This window comes from Notechis scutatus, chromosome 2, assembly GCF_049901735.1.
Source record: "Notechis scutatus isolate UNSWTSFEM ecotype Mainland chromosome 2, rNotScu1.2, whole genome shotgun sequence".
NCBI classification, from domain to species: domain Eukaryota; kingdom Metazoa; phylum Chordata; class Lepidosauria; order Squamata; family Elapidae; genus Notechis; species Notechis scutatus.
In genome coordinates, this window is record NC_142010.1 from 139,380,636 (window position 1) to 139,402,278 (window position 21,643).

The 21,643-nt window shown below is 43.7% G+C and overlaps 1 protein-coding gene across 2 annotated transcripts in view; it reads right to left on the bottom strand.

The window, feature by feature from the left end:
- Nucleotides 1–2,426: 2,426 nt before the first annotated feature.
- MAP3K12 (mitogen-activated protein kinase kinase kinase 12) overlaps nucleotides 2,427–21,643 on the bottom strand; it is a 126,633-nt gene continuing 107,416 nt past the window's right edge. For both annotated transcript variants that reach the window (XM_087956381.1, XM_026677380.2), the window contains exons 7-14: nucleotides 20,502–20,610; nucleotides 19,694–19,803; nucleotides 18,299–18,415; nucleotides 17,372–17,509; nucleotides 15,411–15,966; nucleotides 10,790–10,860; nucleotides 5,182–5,455; nucleotides 2,427–3,601 (exon numbers count right to left, since the gene is read on the bottom strand). In XM_087956381.1, the coding sequence (XP_087812507.1) occupies nucleotides 3,503–3,601; nucleotides 5,182–5,455; nucleotides 10,790–10,860; nucleotides 15,411–15,966; nucleotides 17,372–17,509; nucleotides 18,299–18,415; nucleotides 19,694–19,803; nucleotides 20,502–20,610 (1,474 nt within the window). In that variant the 3' untranslated portion in view covers nucleotides 2,427–3,502. The remainder of the gene's footprint in view (nucleotides 3,602–5,181; nucleotides 5,456–10,789; nucleotides 10,861–15,410; nucleotides 15,967–17,371; nucleotides 17,510–18,298; nucleotides 18,416–19,693; nucleotides 19,804–20,501; nucleotides 20,611–21,643) is intronic.

Here is a 21,643-nt window from a genome sequence, read left to right on the forward strand (position 1 = left end):
GGCCACAGACCAATACCTTTCCTTGGCTCAGGGGTTGAGGATCCCTGCTCTACAGTCCTCTCCAGGAATCAAGCTTGAAGCTTGGCTTGATACTTCTTAGAGCAATAGCACTTAGACTTCCATACCGCTCCATAGAGTTTTACAGCCCTCTCTAAGCAGTTTACAGAGTCAGCCTATTGCTCCCAGTAATCTGGACCCTCATTTTACCCACCTCGGAAGGATGGAAGGTTGAGTCAACCTTGAGCCGGTGAGTGATGTGGAGTTTTGCAGCCCAGAGATCATCCCCTTATTCTGGCCTGTGAAGTCCTAAGGAACAGACCAAGTAACTTCCCTGCCACCTAGACGTGACTATGCCTGCTTTCACCCCATTATTTACACCGCCTGCTTCACAGATACAGGACTTGTAACAGCCTATGAACCCTGCTGCTCCCATTATTGCAAGGGCTGGCTTTTTAAAAGGGGGCTGGCAAATTCTTTTTGGCTGTTTCTTCTGCCATGTTACCCGTTTTTCTTAAGCTAAAGAAATCAGTACGTTTAAGAATGTTGATTGCCTTTCTTGCCTTATTGAGAAAATCCATACTTGGAGGACTAGGGTGCCTAATTAGGACCAGAAAGCTGATAGTCTACCTTCTGCTTTCCAGCTAAGAAAATATAATCAAAGTTTGATAAATGTTCAAGCACACTGCTTGTGCTGTGCATTTCACCACAATTCAGGGTTAAACAGTTACAATTTTCCCTGAATAGCAGTAGAATTTCTTTCAGGTCTCCATATTTAGGCTGCATTTCTCTGCTACCATGTAATGGTCATCCAGATTTTTGCAGTGGCAGATATGGTAGCCCTGAGAATAAATTCTGCATCAAAAGTTTACATCCTTTTTTTTTTTTTTAGTGTCCAACAGTAATGCAACGGTTGCATAAAATTTAGCGACAATTACATCACCCTTGAACTTCTCCCATGCCTTTAAGGTTATGAAAAAGGAGTGTGTTGGTATGATCCTTCTTAGCGAAGATATGGATTATTTCAATATTAAGTGGGGGACCAACCAAGAGGGGGAAAAATATTGCAGAGGCCAAAAGATGATCTCCAAAAATAGTGTGAAATCTGATTAGTATTTGAACAGGAGTCCACCAGGGAATTCACCAGGAGTCCACCAAAGTACAGGCTATTCTGGAAATATTTATAGACCCCGGAAGACAATGGCAAATGATTTCTCTTGTTGCCAAAAGAGAACAACCACCCAACCCTACACAGATGTAACTAAGAAGTTACCGTGAGTCAAACTTGACATGAAGGAGACTTTTTCTAAAGCAGTTGGTAGTGCATAAATAGGGTTTGCGAGCCTGTGTTGATAACCAGGGGAGATTACCTAGCACATTTTCCAATATTGCAGACATTATTCAGTAACATTATCTGACCTGGCAGAAACTGCTTTACAATATACAGTAGGCCAGTACTCTGCTTGGCCTGGTAGTCCCATCAACCTTGATTGGCAGATTACTCGTATGCAATTTCCCTAGGAAACAATGCAACTTTTGTCTGGGGAGGGCTTGTTACCAGAAATATGGGACACTGATGAACATTCAAAACGCAGGCAATTAAACCTATACCAAACTTGTGTCTGATTGCAGTACATTCTCCCCTAGGGTTACTGAGTGTCCCCTTTCATGAGAAAGGAGCACCTGTGGCTCTATGGATAAATAAGCATCAAACATGCTGCCAATAGCAGCATCTTGAGCACCCAAGGTCTTGGCCTCTTTGAACTGAAAAGGATCAGCACCAGGGCACCTGAGGGTTGAATGCAATCCAACACTTTCCTGCCATAGAGGCAACAGCAGCATCCAACATACCATGCAGACAGCCAACTGCCCCTCATAAGATTTCCTTCAACAATAATTTTTGAGACCCTCTTTTTCCAGCAAAAGCTGGTTGGTTGCAATGGGGAAAGAGTTGCATTGGTTCCAACATTATTATTATTATTATTATTATTATTATTATTATTATTATTATTATTATTATTATTATTATTATTATTATTATTATTATTATTATTATTAGGTGGCTGTGCTCCTTTTCCTGCAAGTCTTCCACTGGGAGAAAAAAAACAATGTTTCTGGGTAAGTTTTTATGCCCACCCTTGCACTTCGCCTGACCTAGACTCTCACAACCCTGGGGTTTAGCCAAACATCTCTAAGCAACAAAAGAATTGAAAAGGGGGCGATAACACAAAAGGATTCTCCAAGCCAAGATTTTCACCTGAGAAACCAAGAGGACCCGGTGGTTTGGTTTGGTTTTCTCCACACAAGTGTAAACTCGAGCAACTCTCATTGGTCTTTTTAGGCAGGGCAGCAGCTCGACATAAATGGGTCAGAAATGTCAAATTCCCGCTTATCCAGGGCCCCTTATGCGCTCCCTTTCCTTCCCCCCTCCCTGGCTTCCTCCCTCAGACGGGACACACAATAAGTGTAAATGTAAACATTTTTTCATAATAAATAAATAAAATAAATAAATAAATAAACCAAGCACAAAAAAGTGCAGTGCATGTTGGTGCCAGCAGAGAGCAGAAGAGGGCCACTTTTCCCATCCCAACCTAAAGACACAGTGGGCTTTCTCAAAAGGTAGGAAAGCCTGTGCAAGTGTGTGTGTGTGTGTGTGTGTGTGTGTGTTTTTTTCTGCAGAAGGATTGGATGCGGAGAAGGTGAGGATGATGTAATGGGAAGAGACATGGGGCCTGGGAAGGAGTTGAGGCCTTCAGTCTTGTTGTTGCTTCCGAGAACAGCTACAAGGGCAGAAAGGTGATGGCAATGGCTCGTTTTCAAGCTGTCCACTGGGACAATAGTTCCGTGCTGACTTACGGCCCAAACATGCATCAAGTCCATCTCAGAGATAGTCCAGTTAACCACTCAGGACATTGCGGTGGTGATGTACATCATCCAGTCAAGAGGCTGAGCTGGGAACCTGCAGCCCTGCTGGTGCACCGTTGTCATTTCCATTGGCAGATAAAAGCACCGTTTCTTAGCCCCATGCCGCCTCTGGCTCTCTTCTCTTCATCCCTTGGGCATTGATGGCCCGTCGGCCTGGCTGGTCTTCTGCTGAATTCCCAAACCATCCGGGACTTTGGAAGAAGCAAAATGGAAGGAATCGGTGCCTTCCTGTGGGTAGAGCAAGTGGGGAGCTGTGGGGCCAGTGGCCGCCCATGGGGAGGGTCTGTTCGGTGGCGGCCTCCGTTCCAGCTGTCCAGCGTTGAAAGCAGTGAGCCCTGATAATAAGGTGAGACCCTCGACCTCCCTCCCCAACTGGTCAGAGAAAACGTGGGAACAGGAACTGAGGAGAGGAATGAGGTGTGCTGGCTCTCTTTCCAGAGATTATGAGATAATATAGATTTATATAGAGCTTTATAATTATTTATATAAATATCTGGGGAGAAGGTGGTGGTGGTGCAGGGTGGCCGAGAAGGGAGGAGGGAACTGTACAACCTGGGAAAGGAAACCCAAGCAGCGGAGATCACAAATTCGGTATGTCTGGAAGTCTCTGCACTTCCCCACTGCCTGAATTGTCCAGTTCGGCACTATCGCAATCCGAGTCTTCGTAGGTGGCAGGATCCTAGAAAGAGATGAAGCAGGTGAGGAAAATTGGAGCCAAGAGAGGGATGGGGAGGAAGGCTAGGAAGGAAAGAAGGAAGGGAAAAAGGAAGGGAGGGAGGAAGGAAAGGAAGGAAGGAAGGAAAGAAAGGAAGGAAGGCAGGAAGGATGGAGCAGGCAGGCTGGAGGAAGGGAAGGGAAGGGAGGAAGGATGGCGGGCAGGGAAGGGGAAGGAAGGAAGGATGGCAGGCAGGCAGGCTGGAGGGAAGGGAAGGAAGGGAAGGACGGAAGGGAGGGAGGAAAGAGGGAGGGAGGGAGGCAGGAAAGGAAGGAAGGAAGGATGGCAGGCAGGCAGGCAGGCTGGCTGGAGGGAAGGAAGGAAGGGAAGGGAAGGAAGGATGGCAGGCAGGAAAGGGGAAGGAATGAAGGATGGATGGAAGGAAGGATGGCAGGCAGGCAGGCAGGCTGGAGGGAAGGGAAGGGAAGGGAAGGAAAGGAAGGATGGCAGGCAGGGAAGGGGAAGGAATGAAGGATGGATGGAAGGAAGGAAGGATGGGTGGATGGCAGGCAGGCAGGCTGGAGGGAAGGGAAGGAAAGGGAAGGAAGGATGGCAGGCAGGGAAGGGGAAGGAAGGATGGATGGAAGGAAGGAAGGATGGATGGGTGGGTGGATGGCAGGCAGGCAGGCAGGCTGGAGGGAAGGGAAGGGAAGGAAAGGGAAGGAAGGATGGCAGGCAGGGAAGGGGAAGGAATGAAGGATGGATGGATGGAAGGAAGGAAGGTTGGATGGCAGGCAGACAGGCTGGAGAGAAGGGAAGGGAAGGAAGGATGGCAGGCAGGGAAGGGGAAGGAAGAAAGGAAGGAAGGAAGGAAGGAAGGAAGGAAAGAGGGAGGGAGGAAGGAAGGAAGGAAGGAAGGAAAACCTGGCAGAAAACCTTAGGTCACATTTGGTCATGGATTCCAATGGCAAGGTATGATTTAAAAAACAAATATTCTATATTAAGGAGGCAAGTAAATCTGTTTTTTGCCACTGGACTATGCATACACACTGCACCAGGCTGCACCCCTGAGCCACGGCCCACTACCAGGCTGCAACCTGTTTCAAACCAGGCCGCATGACCGATGGGCAAGAAGCTCCACTTGCGCAAGCGGCAAGTCTTTGCCTCATGCACAAAGCTCCACTCGTGTGAGTGGAGGGCGCTTGAGCAGAGAATGCTTGTGCATGTGCTCGAAGGTTCATTCGTGCAAGTGGTGGGCACTTGCGCGCAAAGCTCCATTGGGGTCTGCAAACAAACACAAGGCCATCAATGGAAGAAAAAGGTTGGAAAGTTAACCATAAATGACTTATGCACGTTCTTTGCAGCTCTGAGGGGCAAGAACCAGATTCTTAAAGCCTCAGAATGAAAGCCAATAAATCCCTGATGCTGTGAGTGCAGGCAGACATGTAGCCTAATAATTAATTAATGCTGAACCAACTTGAACATTTCTCTTCCAAAGCCCCTTCCTCTTCAATGGACACCACTGGCGGTAAGTCTGCGCTTGGGATGTGTGTGAGACCCCCAGTCCTGAGGGAGAAGGGCTAATGTTTACTCAGTTGACCCACCTCTCCAGCATTCTGCTCAGCACTGAGCTGTCGTTTCACAAGCTGAATGGCGGCTTCCTTTTCGGACAACCCATCAGAGTTCCCCAGTATGTCATCATCTGAGCGCTCAGCATCCAGGCGTTCATCTGTATTGGTACTGGGCACATCTGGGGTGCCACCACTGTGGGAAGCTGTGGTGCCCTCACTGCCGGTGCCCTCCTCACCATCCCCATCTGAGAAGTTCTCGGAGCTGAAGGTGGAGAGAGATTGCCGCTTGCTCCTAGCTTGAGGCCACCTAGGAAAGACGGCGAAAGAAGAGAAAAACCCCAGTCAGCCTGAAACAGGAGAAAAGAAGATGACTGCACCCAGGGAGAAACCTGGGCTCCAGATGGAACCAGCACACTTGGTACCCAAGCTCCAAGAGATGCAATAGCAGGACAAGAGGCAAGTGTCCTAAACTGTTAACAAATCCAACCTGCCCTTTCCCATCAAATTATCCATCCCTAACTCCCTTGTTTTTCTTGACTTAAAATATGTCACACCTCCTTCTCCACTCAGGAACCTGAGATTATAAAAGTCGTAGTTCTGGAGAGCCATGAAGTTAGACAGAATGTAGTTAGAGCAATAATGGCCCCGTGGAAAGAGAAGAAAATATGTGCTTCATTGATTACAGAAAGGCCTTTGTGTTGATCATTTCAAACTATGGAATTTCCTTTGGAAAATGGGGAACCCAGAATATCTTCACATGAAATTTAGGGAAAGAATTCACAATCAGACTATTGGCTCCAGATCAGCAAAAGAGGAAATGTATTCTCTTGCTTTATTTAACCTATACTGTATGCTGAATAATATATTGAGAGAAGCTGGGTTGGAAGAAGGTAAGACAATGTTAAAAAAGCACTACGCAATCTAAAACCATCTTTATCTATTGGACTGGACGGAATATGTGCCTACTTCTTTAAAAAGGCTATCCACTGCCATAGCCGAACCTCTAAGCATAATCTTTGAAAAATCTTTCAGGACCAGCTCCTTGCCAAAACTATGGTCACAAGCCACGGTCATCCCCATCTTCAAAAAGGGAGACCCCAGCCTAGTTGAAAATTACAGACCAATCTCCTTATGCTGCGTCACCTGTAAAGTCATGGAATCAATTATTAACCAATCCATCATCCTCCACTTAGAGACAAATAACCTACTCTCCAATAAACAATTTGGTTTCAGAAAAAAACTATCCTGTAATCTGCAACTCTTACACTGCAAAAACATATGGACGACACAAGTCGACCAGGGCAAAGCAATAGACGCAATCTACATAGACTTCTGTAAAGCCTTTGATTCAGTGGTACACGACAAACTACTCCTAAAACTAAAATCTTACGGCATCTCTGGACACCTGCATAACTGGATAGAAGCATTCCTGTCAAACAGACAACAAATGGTCAAAATTGGGAATCAAATTCTGTACCTTTCAACAGTGGTGTCCCCCAAGGCAGTGTTCTAGGACCAACTTTTTTCATACTCTATATAAATGACCTCTGTGATCATATCAAGAGCAACTGCGTTCTCTTCGCTGATGATGTAAAGCTATTCAACACCACAGACAATACTGCTACCCTTCAAAAAGTCCTTGACTATGTATCAGAATGGTCAAGCAAATGGCAACTTCAAATCTCAACAAATAAATGCTCTACATGTCCTACATACTGTCCTACATACTGGCAAAAACAAACAAACCAGAAAATAAAATACAGGCTGAATAGTCAAGACATTGTTGATGATCCAAACTCTGTCAAAGATCTTGGAGTACCCATCTCAAATGACCTAAGTGCTAGAGCCCACTGTAACTACATAGCCAAAAAGGCATTAAGAGTTGTTAACCTAATCTTACGTAGCTTTTTCTCTGGTAATATTACACTAATAACCAGAGCATACAAAACATTTGCTAGACCAATACTCGAATACAGCTCATCAGTCTGGAACCCACATTACGTACCTGATATTAACACAGTTGAGAAAGTCCAGAAATATTTCACAAGAAGAGTTCTCCACTCCTCTACTCGTTGCAGAATACCTTATGCCACCAGACTCGAAATTCTAGACCTAGAAAACCTAGAACTACGCTGCCTTCGGTCCGATCTAAGTATAGGATATAAAATCATACATTGCAATGTCCTACCAGTCAATGAATACTTCAGCTTCAACCATAACAACACAAGAGCAAACAATAGATACAAACTCAAGGTTAATCGCACCAAACTTGATTGCAGGAAATACGACTTCAGCAACAGAGTGGTCAATGTCTGGAATACTCTACCTGACTCTGTGGTTTCTTCCCCAAACCCCAAAAACTTTAACCTTAGACTGTCTACTATTGACCTCACCCCTTTCCTAAGAGGTCTGTAGGGGGCGTGCATAAGCGCACCAACGTGCCTACCGTCCCTGTCCTATTGTTTCTCTTATTCTTCTTTTATTTTTCTTATATGTATCCATGTATTTATAACTATGTTTTTACTTATACCTATTATCTTGTAAGCAATTGACAAATAAATAAATTAAAAATAAAATAAAATAAAATGATTTTATAATTGGGAGAAGAAAAATCAGTACGCTCTACGCTGATGACATTCCAGTGGAAACTGCAAATGACCTGGGAGCTCTAATAATGAAGTTATACACCAAAAGTATGGGATAATATCAAGAAGACCAAGTTAATGATAATAGGTGCAGCAATCAGATTTAGAACTGACAATTAAGATATTGAAGTGGTGGATAAGTCCTGTGTTTTGAGACTGTCGAGAGCAAAGGAACCAACAGTCAAGTACTGCACTGCAAACTTAACTATTAGCAATTGGTAGAGTAGCAGTGAAGGCCCTGGAAATGATATTCAGATGCTCCAATTTGTCTAAATTTATAACGATCGCAGCTTGTAGCGATGCTGTTTTTTTCTGTGGCATTCTATGAAAGCAAAAGTTGGGCTTAGAAGAAGCAGGAAGGAAAATGCTTTTGGTGTTGGGGAAGACTGTCGAGAACATCATGGGTAGCCAAAACAAAGAAATGGATCATGGTGAGGAGGGGGGAATTAAACTAATTGAGGCACAAATGATCAAGCTCAAATTATAATATTATGCAAAGAGCTAGCTCTCTTGAGAGGTGCATTATTCTGGAAACAGTAGAAGGAAAGATAACAGGAAGACAAGCAGCAAAGTGGATGGATTAAATTAGTTTCCATTGGCAATTGGATAACCTAAAAGCCAGGCTGGGAACATCATTCTGGAGAAAGTCTATATATGTGATCACCAAAAGCCGTCACTGACTTGATGCCATATAGCCAATCAAAGGGGGTTAGGGTGGAGGAAGGAGGCAAAAGAAGATGTGGAAGATCCTGTATCATCTTCTCTATACCCTCATTCACTCCTCACCAGGAATAGAGTTTGAGTCAAGGTGTAAGCTTTCCCCATCTTGGTGGTCTTTCCAACATGCTGGACAGACAGCAGTTGGGAAAGATATTCTGTATTTTTACTTCATGATTAGAGGCAGGGGTGGGATACGACAGGGTTAACTACCGGTTCGGGATTTACGAGCTTCCCTGCATGCTGCGAGCTGCACGCCTGTAAATCGTCATCAGCATGCCGCACGCAGAGAAGCAGCCTTTGAAACAGCCCTCTTTTCCTGCTTTTTTAACTGCAGCTGTGCCTCGTTCGGCAGCTGAAGTTGAAAAATCAGGAAATAAAGATCAGGTAAGAGGCCAGATGGGCGGGTGGGCAAAAACATCAGCAGACATAGAACCGGTTCTATGTCTGCTGCTCTTCAGAGCTACCGGTTCTACAGAGGTGGACAGAACCGGTAGAAACCCACCCCTGATTAGAGGTAGAAACACCCAAGAAGAAACACATACAATAAACAATCTCTTGCATATCCCTATTTAAAACATAGAACATAGAATAATAGAGTTGGAAGGAATTTTGGGGTCTTCTGGTCTAACTCTCTGCTCAAGCAGGTGACCCTATACCAGGGATAGGGAAACTTGGCTCTTTTATCACTTATGGACTTCAACTCCCAGAATTCCTGAGTGAGCCATAAAAGGTTCCCCATCCCTGGCCTACTGGTTTTATGGTTTTTATGGCTCACTCAGGAATTCTGGGAGTTGAAGTCCATAAGTGATAAAAGAACCAAGTTTCCCTACCCCTGCCCTATACCATTTCAGACAAATGGCAGTCCAGTCTATTTTTGAAAGCTTCCAGTGATGGAGCACCCACAACTTTTGAAGGCAAGCCATATTCCATTGGTTGATTGCTCTCACTGTTAGTAAATTTCTCCTTAGTTCTAGGTTGCTCCTTTCCTTGGTTTTAGTTTCCATTCATTGTTTCTCGTCTTGCCTTTTGATGCTTTGGAGAATAATTTGACCCACTCATCTTTGTAGGAGCCCCTCAAATAGTGGAATATTGTTATCATGTCTCCCCTAGTTCTTCTTTTCACTAGACTAGACATACCCAGTTCCTGCAACAGTTCTTCATATATTTTAGCTCCCAGGGCCCTAATTATTCTTCTTGCTCTTTTTAGCACTCTTTCCAGAGCCTCAACATCTGTTTTATATTATGGTGACCAGAACTGGATGCAGTATGCCAAGTGTAATTTTACTAAGGTTTTTAAAACAGTACTTGCACTTCACAGGATCTTGATTCTATTTGATGTCCCTCTATTAATGCAGCCTAGGGTTGCATTTGGTTTTTTGGCTTCTGCTGCACACTGTTGGCTCATATTTAAGTGACTGTCCACGAGGACTCCAAGATCCCTCTCAGAGTTACTGGCATTAATCAAGTTTCACCTAGTCTGTACTTATACAGTCAGTTTTTCTTACTTTTATCTATGTTCAATTTCATTTTGATAGATAGGGCCTAGTTTTCAAGTCTGTCAAGATCATTTTGGATCGCAAGTTTGTCTTTTGGGTTGTTGGCTACTCCTGCCAGCTTAGTGTCATCTGAAAATTTGATGAGTTCCCTTTCAATTCCCTCATCTAGATCGTTTATGAAGATGCTGAAGAATACTGTTAGTCCCTCTTTTCATTCAACAGTTTCTCTCTCATTCAGGTACTCATAATCCTAAAAGGTTGGCTCATTTTACCCCGGCTGCCTACTCAGCACTGCTAATTAAGAAGGAATCCCAAAGCATTTACAACTCTCCTTTTTGCAACGATTCTAAGTAAGCAATTAATTTTATTTCTTTGTAGACCACTTTTCTTTCATGAGGAAGCTCCATAGGATGGGTGGATTTATCAAGCAGACTCTTACAATCCCACAGATGCCTCTTCAGTAGAGCAATACTGAGAAATCTGTAGTTTCATTCTATTTCATGGATTCCAATAGTTTCTACAGGTGGCATTTTTATAACCATCATGACCCTCACATTATTTTTCTGCTCTTCAAATCATTAAATTGTGCCGCTGAAATTTGATGGAAATACTGATGTTTTCTGGGATATTTTTAGGTATTGTCAAACTAAAGGAAAAGGTACTATCTTTCCCCTTAAGTCTCTGACCCACTCTCAAAAAATAAAGGAGGGATGGACATTTTCCACTCTACCCCATTCATTGATCCTTGGGATCTGAGCCCTAAATCAGGTAAATGCTCACCTTTGCCGGAGAGGGAGCTCAACTTCACTGTCCACTTCGCCCTCTTCTTCCTCTGAGGAGATACCACGTTTCTAAGTCAAGATGAATGAAATAAAAAGAAATGGTGTTAGGATTTGTCAACTTTTCAAAATAGGTCAGACTGGAAACAGACAAAGCAAGGATTACAAGAAGGCCCTTGCAGGATATAATAACACAAGCTTGAAGCTGCCAGAGTTTCCATCTCTGCCATTTTACAACAAGTAGAATGAGAGTGGGGTTATTTTGAGTTTCTTTCCCATGTTTTCCCATTTCCCAAGACTGGGTTCTCTTTTATTTTTCCTCAGGTTCTCTTTTATTTTTCCTCAGAAGGTCCAGTTTGCTTTCAAGTTTATTTCTGTATTCCTCTTACAGCATTATATCTTTAATAAAGGTGAATGAAACTAACTAAATAACTAAAACCCGATCACCAACAAAGATTTGACCTCTTGACCTCAACACATTTATTTTGCCCTAACTTCAAGACAAGCCTTGTTGAGAAATGATTGGTCCAATGAGAGGTTAATTATGGTGCCAAACAGGCCCACCTGTCTCCTATCTTGAACAGGTGATTTGAGTATTCAAGGTCTCTAAACAGTGAGATGGTGTGGTGTGGGACACTGTGGCTCAGTGGCTAAGATGCTGAGCTTGTCCATCAGAAAGGTCGGCAGTTTGGCGGTTCAAATCCCTAGCATCGCGTAACGGAGTGAGCTCCTATTATTTGTCCCAGCTTCTGCCAACCTAGCAGTTCGAGAGCATGTAAAAATACAAGTAGAAAAATAGGGACCACTTTGGTGGGAAGGTAACAGTGTTCTGTGCGCCTTTGGCATTTAATCACCACAGAGACATCTTCAAGACAGCACTGGCTCTTCGGCTTTGTAACAGAGATGAGCACCGCCCCTAGAGCTGGAAACAACTAGCACCTATGTGTGAGGGGAACCTTTACCTTTACCTTAAACAAGGAGAGTTCAGGCAATGGTACCTATAATTAGCCTATGAACCTTTTTGTGCATTTATGCTCCTAGTTGAGGAAAGGATGGTAGAAAAGAACTGGATTTAGCCAACCTCACAACTGCCTTAAAATTGATCCAGAAACCCAATGTGGTTTTTTAGAAGTGTTGAAGTTCCAAACCCCCAAGTCTGACATGGTTTTTCTCCTCTAGCACATTAGCTTTTTGCTTCAAGTGGGTCGCTTTGGTTGCACTATAATGCCGTAACCCACAGGGGGTGCAGAATTTTTTCAGAATGGCTTGGCTTAAAGAATAGAGAAATGAGTTCCATGACGGGAGGGAAGACTTGACTTTGTAGACTTTGAGTCTGTAGAAAGATCTGCAGCTCTGATGTTCAAAGATGAGAAGGCAGGATGGGGAAAGGTGGGGGAACATCCTTTTTCCACAGGAAGTATGGGGGAGTAGTAAGAACTTGGTAACTTTACAAAAGGGAGAGGGTTGCAATCACCCTTAGACACTTCAGTTTCTAAACCAACAAAAATTAATAGACACACCAGGAGCATAAATGACAAGATCAATAAGGAGAGTGGAGGAAGAAACTAAATAAAATGGAGAAAAAAATAGAGAAGGAAGAAGGAGAGAGATTCCAGCAATTCCTATGCCTGTTTTAGTAGTTGCCGGAGAGGGGAGGAATTACAGTTACGAATTATAGTCTTTGGTAAATATTGAGATACTCATTGAAACCTGAGAGAAACAGAAAAAGATCTTGAAATGAAAAAGAAAGATGCTGTGAAATGAGGACTTGAACTGTAAAGGCCTTGAAATATGAAAATATTTCAGGAAATACAACTTCAGCAACAGAGTGGTCAACGCCTGGAATGCTCTACCTGACTCTGTTGTTACAGCCTCAAACCCTCACAGCTTCAAATTCATAACCATTGGATGAATGCATAAGATTAAATCATAATGAAAATTAGAATATCTCATATAAAATGATGGAAAAATAGTTAAATGAATGTTTAATAATTGATATTATATAAGCTAAACCGGTAAGGTGAGAATTTATATAACATGTGAGGAATGGTAAAAAAAAGGATAGCACAAAAGATTGTAACCAACTGACACACTGAATGTATATAATTGAAAGAGGGTTTTATGTTTTTATGTTTTGTTCGTATGTTTGTTGTAAAAAATAAAAACTTTGTTGTTGTTTTTTAAAAAAACCTCATAGCTTCAAATTCAAACTGTCTACCGTGGACCTCCCCCTATTCCTAAGAGGTCCTTAAAGGGGGCGTGCATAAGTGCACCAGTGCACCTACTGTCCTGTCCCCATTTATCTGTATTTACTCCTTTTGTTCTTGTTTATGTTCATACCTATACTTGTTATCTTATAGACTGCTCAAAAAAATAAAGGGAACACAAAAATAAGACATCCTAGATCTGAATGAATGAAATATTCTTATTAAATACTTTGTTCATTACATAGTTGTATGTGCTGACAACAAAATCACACAAAAATTATCAATGGAAATCAAATTTAGCAACCCATGGAGGTCTGGATTTGGAGTTACACTCAAAATTAAAGTGGAAAAAAACACTACAGGCTGATCCAACTTTGATGTAATGTCCTTAAAACAAGTCAAAATGAGGCTCAGTAGTGTGTGTGGCCTCCACGTGCCTGTATGACCTCCCTACAACACCTGGGCATGCTCCTGATGAGGTGGCGGATGGTCTCCTGAGGGATCTCCTCCCACACCTGGACTAAAGCATCCTCCAACTCCTGGACAGTCTGTGGTGCAACATGGCATTGGTGGATGGAGCAAGACATGATGTCCCAATGTGCTCAATTGGATTCAGGTCTGGGGAATGGGCGGGCCAGTCCATATCAATGCCTTCGTCTTGCAGGAACTGCTGACACACTCCAGCCACATGAGCTCTAGCATTGTCTTGCATTAGGAGGAATCCAGGGCCAACCGCACCAGCATATGGTCTCACAAGGGGTCTGAGGATCTCATCTCGATATCTAATGGCAGTCAGGCTACCTCTGGCGAGCACATGGAGGGATGTGTGGCCCCCTAAAGAAATGCCACCCCACACCATTACTGACCCACTGCCAAACCAGTCATGCTGGAGGATGTTGCAGGCAGCAGAACGTTCTCCACGGTGTCTCCAGACCCTGTCACGTCTGTCACATGTGCTCAGTGTGAACCTGCTTTCATCTGTGAAGAGCACAGGGCACCAGTGGCGAATTTGCCAATCTTGGTGTTCTCTGGCAAATGCCAAATGTCCTGCACAGTGTTGGGCTGTAAGCACAACCGCCACCCGTGGACGTCGGGCCCTCATACCACCCTCATGGAGTCTGTTTCTGACCGCTTGAGCAGCCACATGCACATTTGTGGCCCGCTGGAGCTCATTTTGCAGGGCTCTGGCAGTGCTCCTCCTGTCCCTCCTTGCACAAAGGCGGAGGTAGCAGTCCTGATGCTGGGTTGTTGCCCTCCTACGGCCTCCTCCACGTCTCCTGATGTACTGGCCTGTCTCCTGGTAGTGCCTCCATGCTCTGGATACTACGCTGACAGACACAACAAACCTTCTTGCCACAGCTCGCATTGATGTGCCATCCTGGATGAGCTGCACTACCTGAGCCACTTGTGTGGGTTGTAGACTCCGTCTCATGCTACCACTAGAGTGACAGCACTGCCAGCATTCAAAAGTGACCAAACCATCAGCCAGAAAGCATAGGAACTGAGAAGTGGTCTGTGGTCACCACCTGCAGAATCACTCCTTTATTGGGGATGTCTTGCTAACTGCCTATGCTTTCCACCTGTTGTCTATTCCATTTGCACAACAGCACTTGAAATTGATTGTCAATCAGTGTAGCTACCTAAGTGGATAGTTTGATTTCACAGAAGTGTGATTGACTTGGAGTTACATTGTGTTGTTTAAGTGTTCCCTTTATTTTTTTGAGCAGTGTACATGTTTGACAAACAAATAAAATAAATAAATGTAAAATAAATAAATGTAAAATAACACAACCACCTGGTAACCTGTCTGTTTCCAGGATCATTTCATAGTGTACAATTTTGCTTCTGGTCTGTCTGGATGAAATTAAGAACTTTATTCTTCACTAACCTCAGTTCTTCTCAAGATCGAAGACCAGCCATAAAGAGACTACCGAAAATATAACGGTATTCTACAAAACCTACAGTCTGCTTGGTAGCAGTTTCTGAGGTCTGGGGCATCTTCCAAGGGCAGCTGCTCTGTCTACTTCTTTGGGGCCCTTTGGAAGCAGGAGAATGTTGTTTTGGGATTTTTTATAAAGTTTTTCCTGCTCTGCAGTTAAGGTTATTTAGATTTTTTTTTTAATATGACATGGCTAGGGGGTTACACCGTTGGCCAATAAAAATTCTATTCTATTCTATTCTATTCTATTCTATTCTATTCTATTCTATTCTATTCTATTCTATTCTATTCTATTCTATTCTATTCTATTCTATTCTATTTCTATTTCTAATTCTATTTCTAATTCTATTCTATTTCTAATTCTATTCTAATTCTATTCTAATTCCATTCCACTCCACTCCACTCCATTCCATTCTATTCTACTTTCTTCCATTGAGAAAGGAAGGAAGAAAAAGTGGAAAGAAACACCGTGCTACCTGGCTGCGGGTGACAGCCGCCCGGTACAACATAGCTGCCGGTGTGAGGTGCTGAGACTGCTGTGAGGCCCCTGAGCGGCTGCCCTTGCCCTGTTCCCGTTCCGCCTCTTCTCCGGGCTGCAGTCTTGCCTTCCCTGGCAGCCCCACCGCCCCCTGTCGAGAAGAGGGCGAGTCGGGGCTGCTGGAGCAAGGCACCGAGGCCGTGTCTTCACTGGGCGTCTCGCTGCGGGGCTGCTCCGCCGGTGGTGACTCGGGCCCCGCCGCCCCCTTGCGGCCCTCGGCTCCCAACGTCGTGGAAATGAGGTCGGGGCTGGAAGACGACATCTTGCGCAGCAGCAAGTCATGCTGGAGCCCTCGGAGGGCTGTGCAGGGCTCCAGGCGCTTGGCTCCACTGGGGTCGGCCAGCTCCCCACAGCTGCCCCGCGTGCTGACCTTGCGGTAGCGTGACTTAGCACGGCGGTTACGCCCGGGCGACGGGGGACCTTTCTGGCACACGGGGATGGCAAGCTGAGGCAGGCTGGGGTCCAGGATGACCTCCGTCTTTAGAATGTCTGGCCTGCAGAAGCGAAACATAGTTAGCTGAGTAACCTCGATGCCAAGAAGGGAGAGGGCACCGTAATTTCAATCAAACCCTGAGTTTAAGAAATGGGCTCCTATGTTGCTGCTCCTAAGGCTGCTCCCCCCCACACACACACTTTTTTTTTTACAGTTTTGCTGTTGCTGCTTTATGGTCTTACATTAGATTATTATTTTTCTTGAAAGAAAGCAATGAAGAGACTTCTAGAATAGCTGAAATATAGAAACGTATTCAGGTAGCCCTCACTTAATAACTGGCTGCTTAACAACCTTTTGAAGTTATGACAGACTCTGAAAAGTTATTTATGACCTGTCCTTCAAGTTACAACTGCTGCACACATCCCAGGTGTTCCTATAGGTTGCATTTGGGGCAACTGGTTATGGTTTATGGTTGTGACTTCCTGCGGTCCCTATGATTGCAATTTGCAACTTTCTTTGCTGGTTTCCAGCCAAAAAAAAAAAAAAGCCCAGTCAGGAGAATGGATTCACTTAATGACTGTATGGTTTGTAATTTGCTTAAAGATCGATTTACAATCATCATAAAAACTGTTATAATAACTGAGTCGAGTCACATGGCGATCTGCTTCATGATTGCAGTAACTTTCAACCAAAATCCCAGTTTCAATTGCGGTCATTAAGTAAGGACTGGCTGTACTCCTAGTGAATTAGTCTTCGCATGATTACACCTATTAACAAGATTAATTTATAGTGCTGCCCATCTCACTGAAGTGATTGTGGGCGGTTCACATGAATAAAACAACAACAACAATTAGAAATAAAATAAAAGCCATTGAAGTAATTTGCAGGAGATTCAGAGGTGGTATTCAGCGGGTTCTGAATAGTTCGGAGAACCGGCAAATACCACCTCTGACTGGCCCCACCCCCATCTATTCTCTGCCTCCCGAGTCCCAGCTGATTGGCTGGATCTTTCCTTTGTTGCCCTGCACAGGAGAACGGAGCTGGAAAGCAGGTTAGTGGGGTGGGGAGGGAATGGGGATTTTACAGTAACTTCCCCCTGCCATGCTCCCCAAGCCATGCCCACAGAACCGGCAGTAATTTTTTTTTTGAATCCCACCACTGAGGAGATTGCAATAAATTACTAATCATGCCCTCAGCTAGCAGGCTCGGTACCACCACAAGATGCTGAACATTTGGAGCAAACTAAATACAACAAAGAGGATGGATAGGAAAAAGCATCTAACAGGACAGGTATGCCCTCATATCATTATTCCTCTATTTGGGAGCTGACATTGGACTAAACTGAAACGTCGGTTCTGTGCCCCATATTTCCGTTTTCTTCTCACATGGTGGTTCTCATTATGCTACCACACAGGACGGTCATTGTTAAACCCTTCCTGCGAAGGCCTTTCTCTGCGGTGATTCACCTTTTGCTGTGAGGCGAGAGCTTTTGTGGCACATTCCTCTTTTTGATCAGTTTCTCCACTGTGTTGCCATGCAGGAGACTGCGGGATGAATGATGCTTAAAAAGTCCGGGGTATTTCTTCTCTAACGCTTGCTCTCGCCTAGAAAAAAGGATGCAAAGACTGAACATTCAGAAGGATGCAAAGTTAATGCCAGCTGCGCAGATGCTGGGGTGTAAGGATCTTTGGGCGCAGAAAAACAGGATGGGTCTTCAAAACCTGGCAAGTTTAAGACTTGTGGACTTCAACTCCCAGAATTCCTGAGCTAACATGACTGGAGGAGGAATTCTGGGAGTTAAAGCGGTCAAGTTTGAAGACCCGTGTAACACAATAAGGATAATCAGATAAAATACCAGAAAGCAACTTTAACTGGATGACTGGTTGAGTAGTTGCTTGATTCAACACCATTCGAAGAAACCCATACATTTCTGTTTGCAGAGGATGAAGGATAACCTGACTTCAAGGTGTGTTTGGATTTTAATTCCCCTTGTTCTGAGTGAGAACAATTATTGCTGGCTCTTGAATTCCACCTGATATGGAGGATGCCAGGTTAAGAAAGGCTGGGTAGAACTTTCTGAACTTTCTGTTTTTAATCCAGGGCAAATAGTTCCTACCTTCCCAATGCAAATAGTTGCAGGAGGTTTGGTTGGTGCCTTCCCTTTTTCTGTGTTTCTTGCCTAATGGATAAAATGGTGCCCCAAGTAGATGGTGTGGTATTAATATTTGAGATCCAGCAAACAGGTCATAGAGGCGAGGGGAGGACTGAGAGAGAGAGAGAGAGAGCTGGTAGGCCGAGGCTCTCTTTACTGAACCTTTCCGCTCTTGCTTAGATAAGAATACGTCTCTTTAGCTCCAAAGCTTAGCAGCCTTCCAGGACTTCTGTCACCTTACCGAAGCAGCTCTTTCTCCTTCAGCTCCAACTGCAACATGAGGGAATTGAGCTCCATATAAAGGTTGTTGGCCCGTTCTAGTTTACGTTCATAGTGCTCCCGGATGTCCAAGGCATGCCTGCAAGCAGGAGAGGGGAGCAAGAAAACTTTTCAAAACATATAAACAGATGTGATTTTGTTATTTATTTATATGAGCTTGTAGTGCTTATCTGGGGATTGTTTTATTCCCCCAGCTTTGATCCACCTCGGTCACTACATTAGATTAAACAGCATCCACAGGTTCTTGCTGCTATGGCGAATGGAGAATGAAAACAGTGTTGTGTGGCAGCAGGCTGCACGTTCTGCCCCTTTTAGAAGGGGTGGAGCTTGCATCCCAGGGTTTTGACACTTCTTTCAAAGACTGCTGGTTATTTGATAATCCCTTGCAAGGACATCAATATATAAGAAACCAGGGACAGTTTTTGAGATGCTTAGTAGCAAGGACTCAGGTGAGCTCAGAAAATTACAGGTCCTAGCATCTTTGGTATTTGCTGGAACATCACTGCAGGTTTAAGAGGAAGATGCGTTTAGAAGGAGTAGCTACATTTATGAAGTCAGATCTATTTTATGTTCCGCTTTTCCAACTCTCAAGTTTATTCTGTTCTATTTCTTCATTGTTCTGTCCTTAAAACAACAATACAATAATATGTACAAACTTTTTTTTAAAAAAAAATGCTTCCTTTTTGCAAGCAAGTTTGACAAATGCACTTTTGTACATTTTTCACTATATGTACTTTTGTGTGCATTTTCTTCATTATATACATTTTTTTCTTAGCATTTATTCTTCTCAAGGCTCTATAATACGTTCCATAAAATGTAAATGTCAACAGTTGCATTCCAGTTGGCATACAAGTTTGGGAAATGAAAAATAAAGTTTCAGCTGAAATGCAAATTCAATTAATTTACTCTCCCGTTTATGCTCAGTTCAATTTACAGAAAACGATCGTTAGTTTCAATAAAAGGAATGGTAGTGAAATACAAGACAGGGGAGGAATTGTCAAGATTTTTGCTTCAGTTCTGTGGAATACAAAATTGCTTCACTGATTGGGGAACTCCCCCCCCCCCCAAATGTTGGTATTTTCAGCATGCCAGCAGATGCAAGGAATATACGTCATCATGTATAAACTTATGACAGGTGGCAGCAGTAAGCCACTCCTGGCTCTACATGGAAGTGCCCTAGAGTGTGAGGTTGAAAAACACATCTTACAGAGTGACAAACCTCATTTTTAGTATCACAAGGAAAAGATCAGGGAGATGTCCACATAGCCTCCAGCATCCAGCTCAGATGAGACCTTTTATTTATAAATACATATATTCAGTCTTCTATGTTTTAGTGGTTTCAGCACCCCTGCCTGACCTGAGCTCTTCTCGCCGCCGGTGGATCAACTCCTCTTCCAAACGGTGTAGACATGTCCCCTCCGATTTGATCTTTTCAAAATGGAGCTTCACTTCTTCTCGCCATTCAGCCTGGGGAAGAAAATGAGAGCTCTATAAACTCATTTCCTGAATTCTTCTGGCTCCAGGCCTACAGAACAGAAAACTGTTTACAATGGTGCTACTCTTGTAGGTTATGATATCCCACCCACCCACCCACCCACACTGCATGGTATCTGTTCCATAATGAGAATGATGAAAAGTGGAGCTATTCGGTCCTTAGCAAAAAGATGCATTTGTTTATCGTGGCATTTTCCTTAGTAACACTGCGAAAAGTTGTTTTGCAATTTCAGAGATTAGATTAATTTAGTTTGTTTTTACGTTATTGTTTATAACTCAGAGGTGGTATTCAACAAGTTCTGACCAGTTCTGGAGAACCGGTAGCAGAAATTTTGAGTAGTTTGGAGAACTAGCAAATACCACCTCTGACTCGCCCCACCCCCATCTATTCTCAGCCTCCTGAGTCCCAGCTGATTGGCTGGGTCTTCTTTTGTTGCCCTGCACAGGAGAACGGAGCTGGAAAGCAGGTTAGTGGGGTGGGGAGGGAATGGGGATTTTGCAGTAACTTTTCCCTGCCACGCCTACCAAGCTACACCCATAGAACCAGTAGTAAAAATTTTTGAATCCCACCACTGTTATAACTGCATTGTAAACTACTTTACAGTATAACATGAAAAAGGATCTATCCATTTTTAACACAATATAGTACTAATTTTGCCAAGGAAGCCCACCTGGGATTTGAAGTAGGTCTCTTGTGGTGTGGATAGCACATCAGCAGAGGCGATGTCAAGGTGCAGTAGGATCTGACGGAAGGATGGGCGATTCCGAGGTTTGCTATTCCTGTTGAAGGAAGACAGAATACACTGAGGGGAAGGCCCACACCGTTTGGATTCTTAGCTTGTTTGGTGGTGTGGTTAAGCGATTGGGCCAAGAGCAAGAAGACCCATATTCGGGTTCCCCTTTAGCCAGGGGTCCTCACATTTGGCAACTTTAAGACTTGTGGACTTCAACTCCCAGAATCCCCCAGTCATGTTGGCTCAGGAATTCTGGGAGTTGAAGTCCACAAGTCTTAAAGTTGCCAAGTTTGGAGACCTGTGCCTTTAGCAATGAAAACTCATTTGATGTATTGAGTAACAAAAATGACACTGAAGAGATACAGGGGAACTGTTTCCTAGGCCAAAGGGGATGAAGTGTTTTTTAAATCTAGAAGAACATCTGGAAATGGTTCAGGCAAACACCTCCCTGATGTCCTGGAATAGAAGGGGGGAAAGACACAACACAATCAGACTTGCAAGATTCTGTTATTATAGTCAGTCTCAATTAAGGTAATTTTAGGCTTGCTATGGAGTTGATTCCCAGGTCTTTTTCTTCCTAGTGAGGCGGGCACTTGATAGCTTTGTCAGAGGAGGATATTTAAAATGCAACTCATCAATTGTTATGTATTACATCACTTATTCTTGAGGGCCAGTCTTCCTTCAAAGGAACACTGATAGTGGATGTGCATGGTGTGTTGCAAAGAAATGCTTGTGGATTCCTCTGACAAAGTGTAGGTTCCTAGTTTCAACACAAAGCTTTTTTTTCTTTTTTCCTAATAAGGCAGATGTTTAACAAAGAGGATCCTCAGCTTCTAAAATTGATTTGGGCAAACACTCAAAAGGAAGGGTTTTTACTATTATGGTTGGCACCAACTCTAGTCACTTTCCACAAGCAGCTGAAAATGGAGTACTTCCAGAGGATACTTATAATGAGGTCAGACACTGTCTGGAATGCAAGTTTTTACATTTTTGACTACATGGCTTTTGTATATTGTCTACAGGTCGTCCTCGACCTACCACCACAACTGAGCCCCAAATTTCTTTTGCTAAGTGAGAGT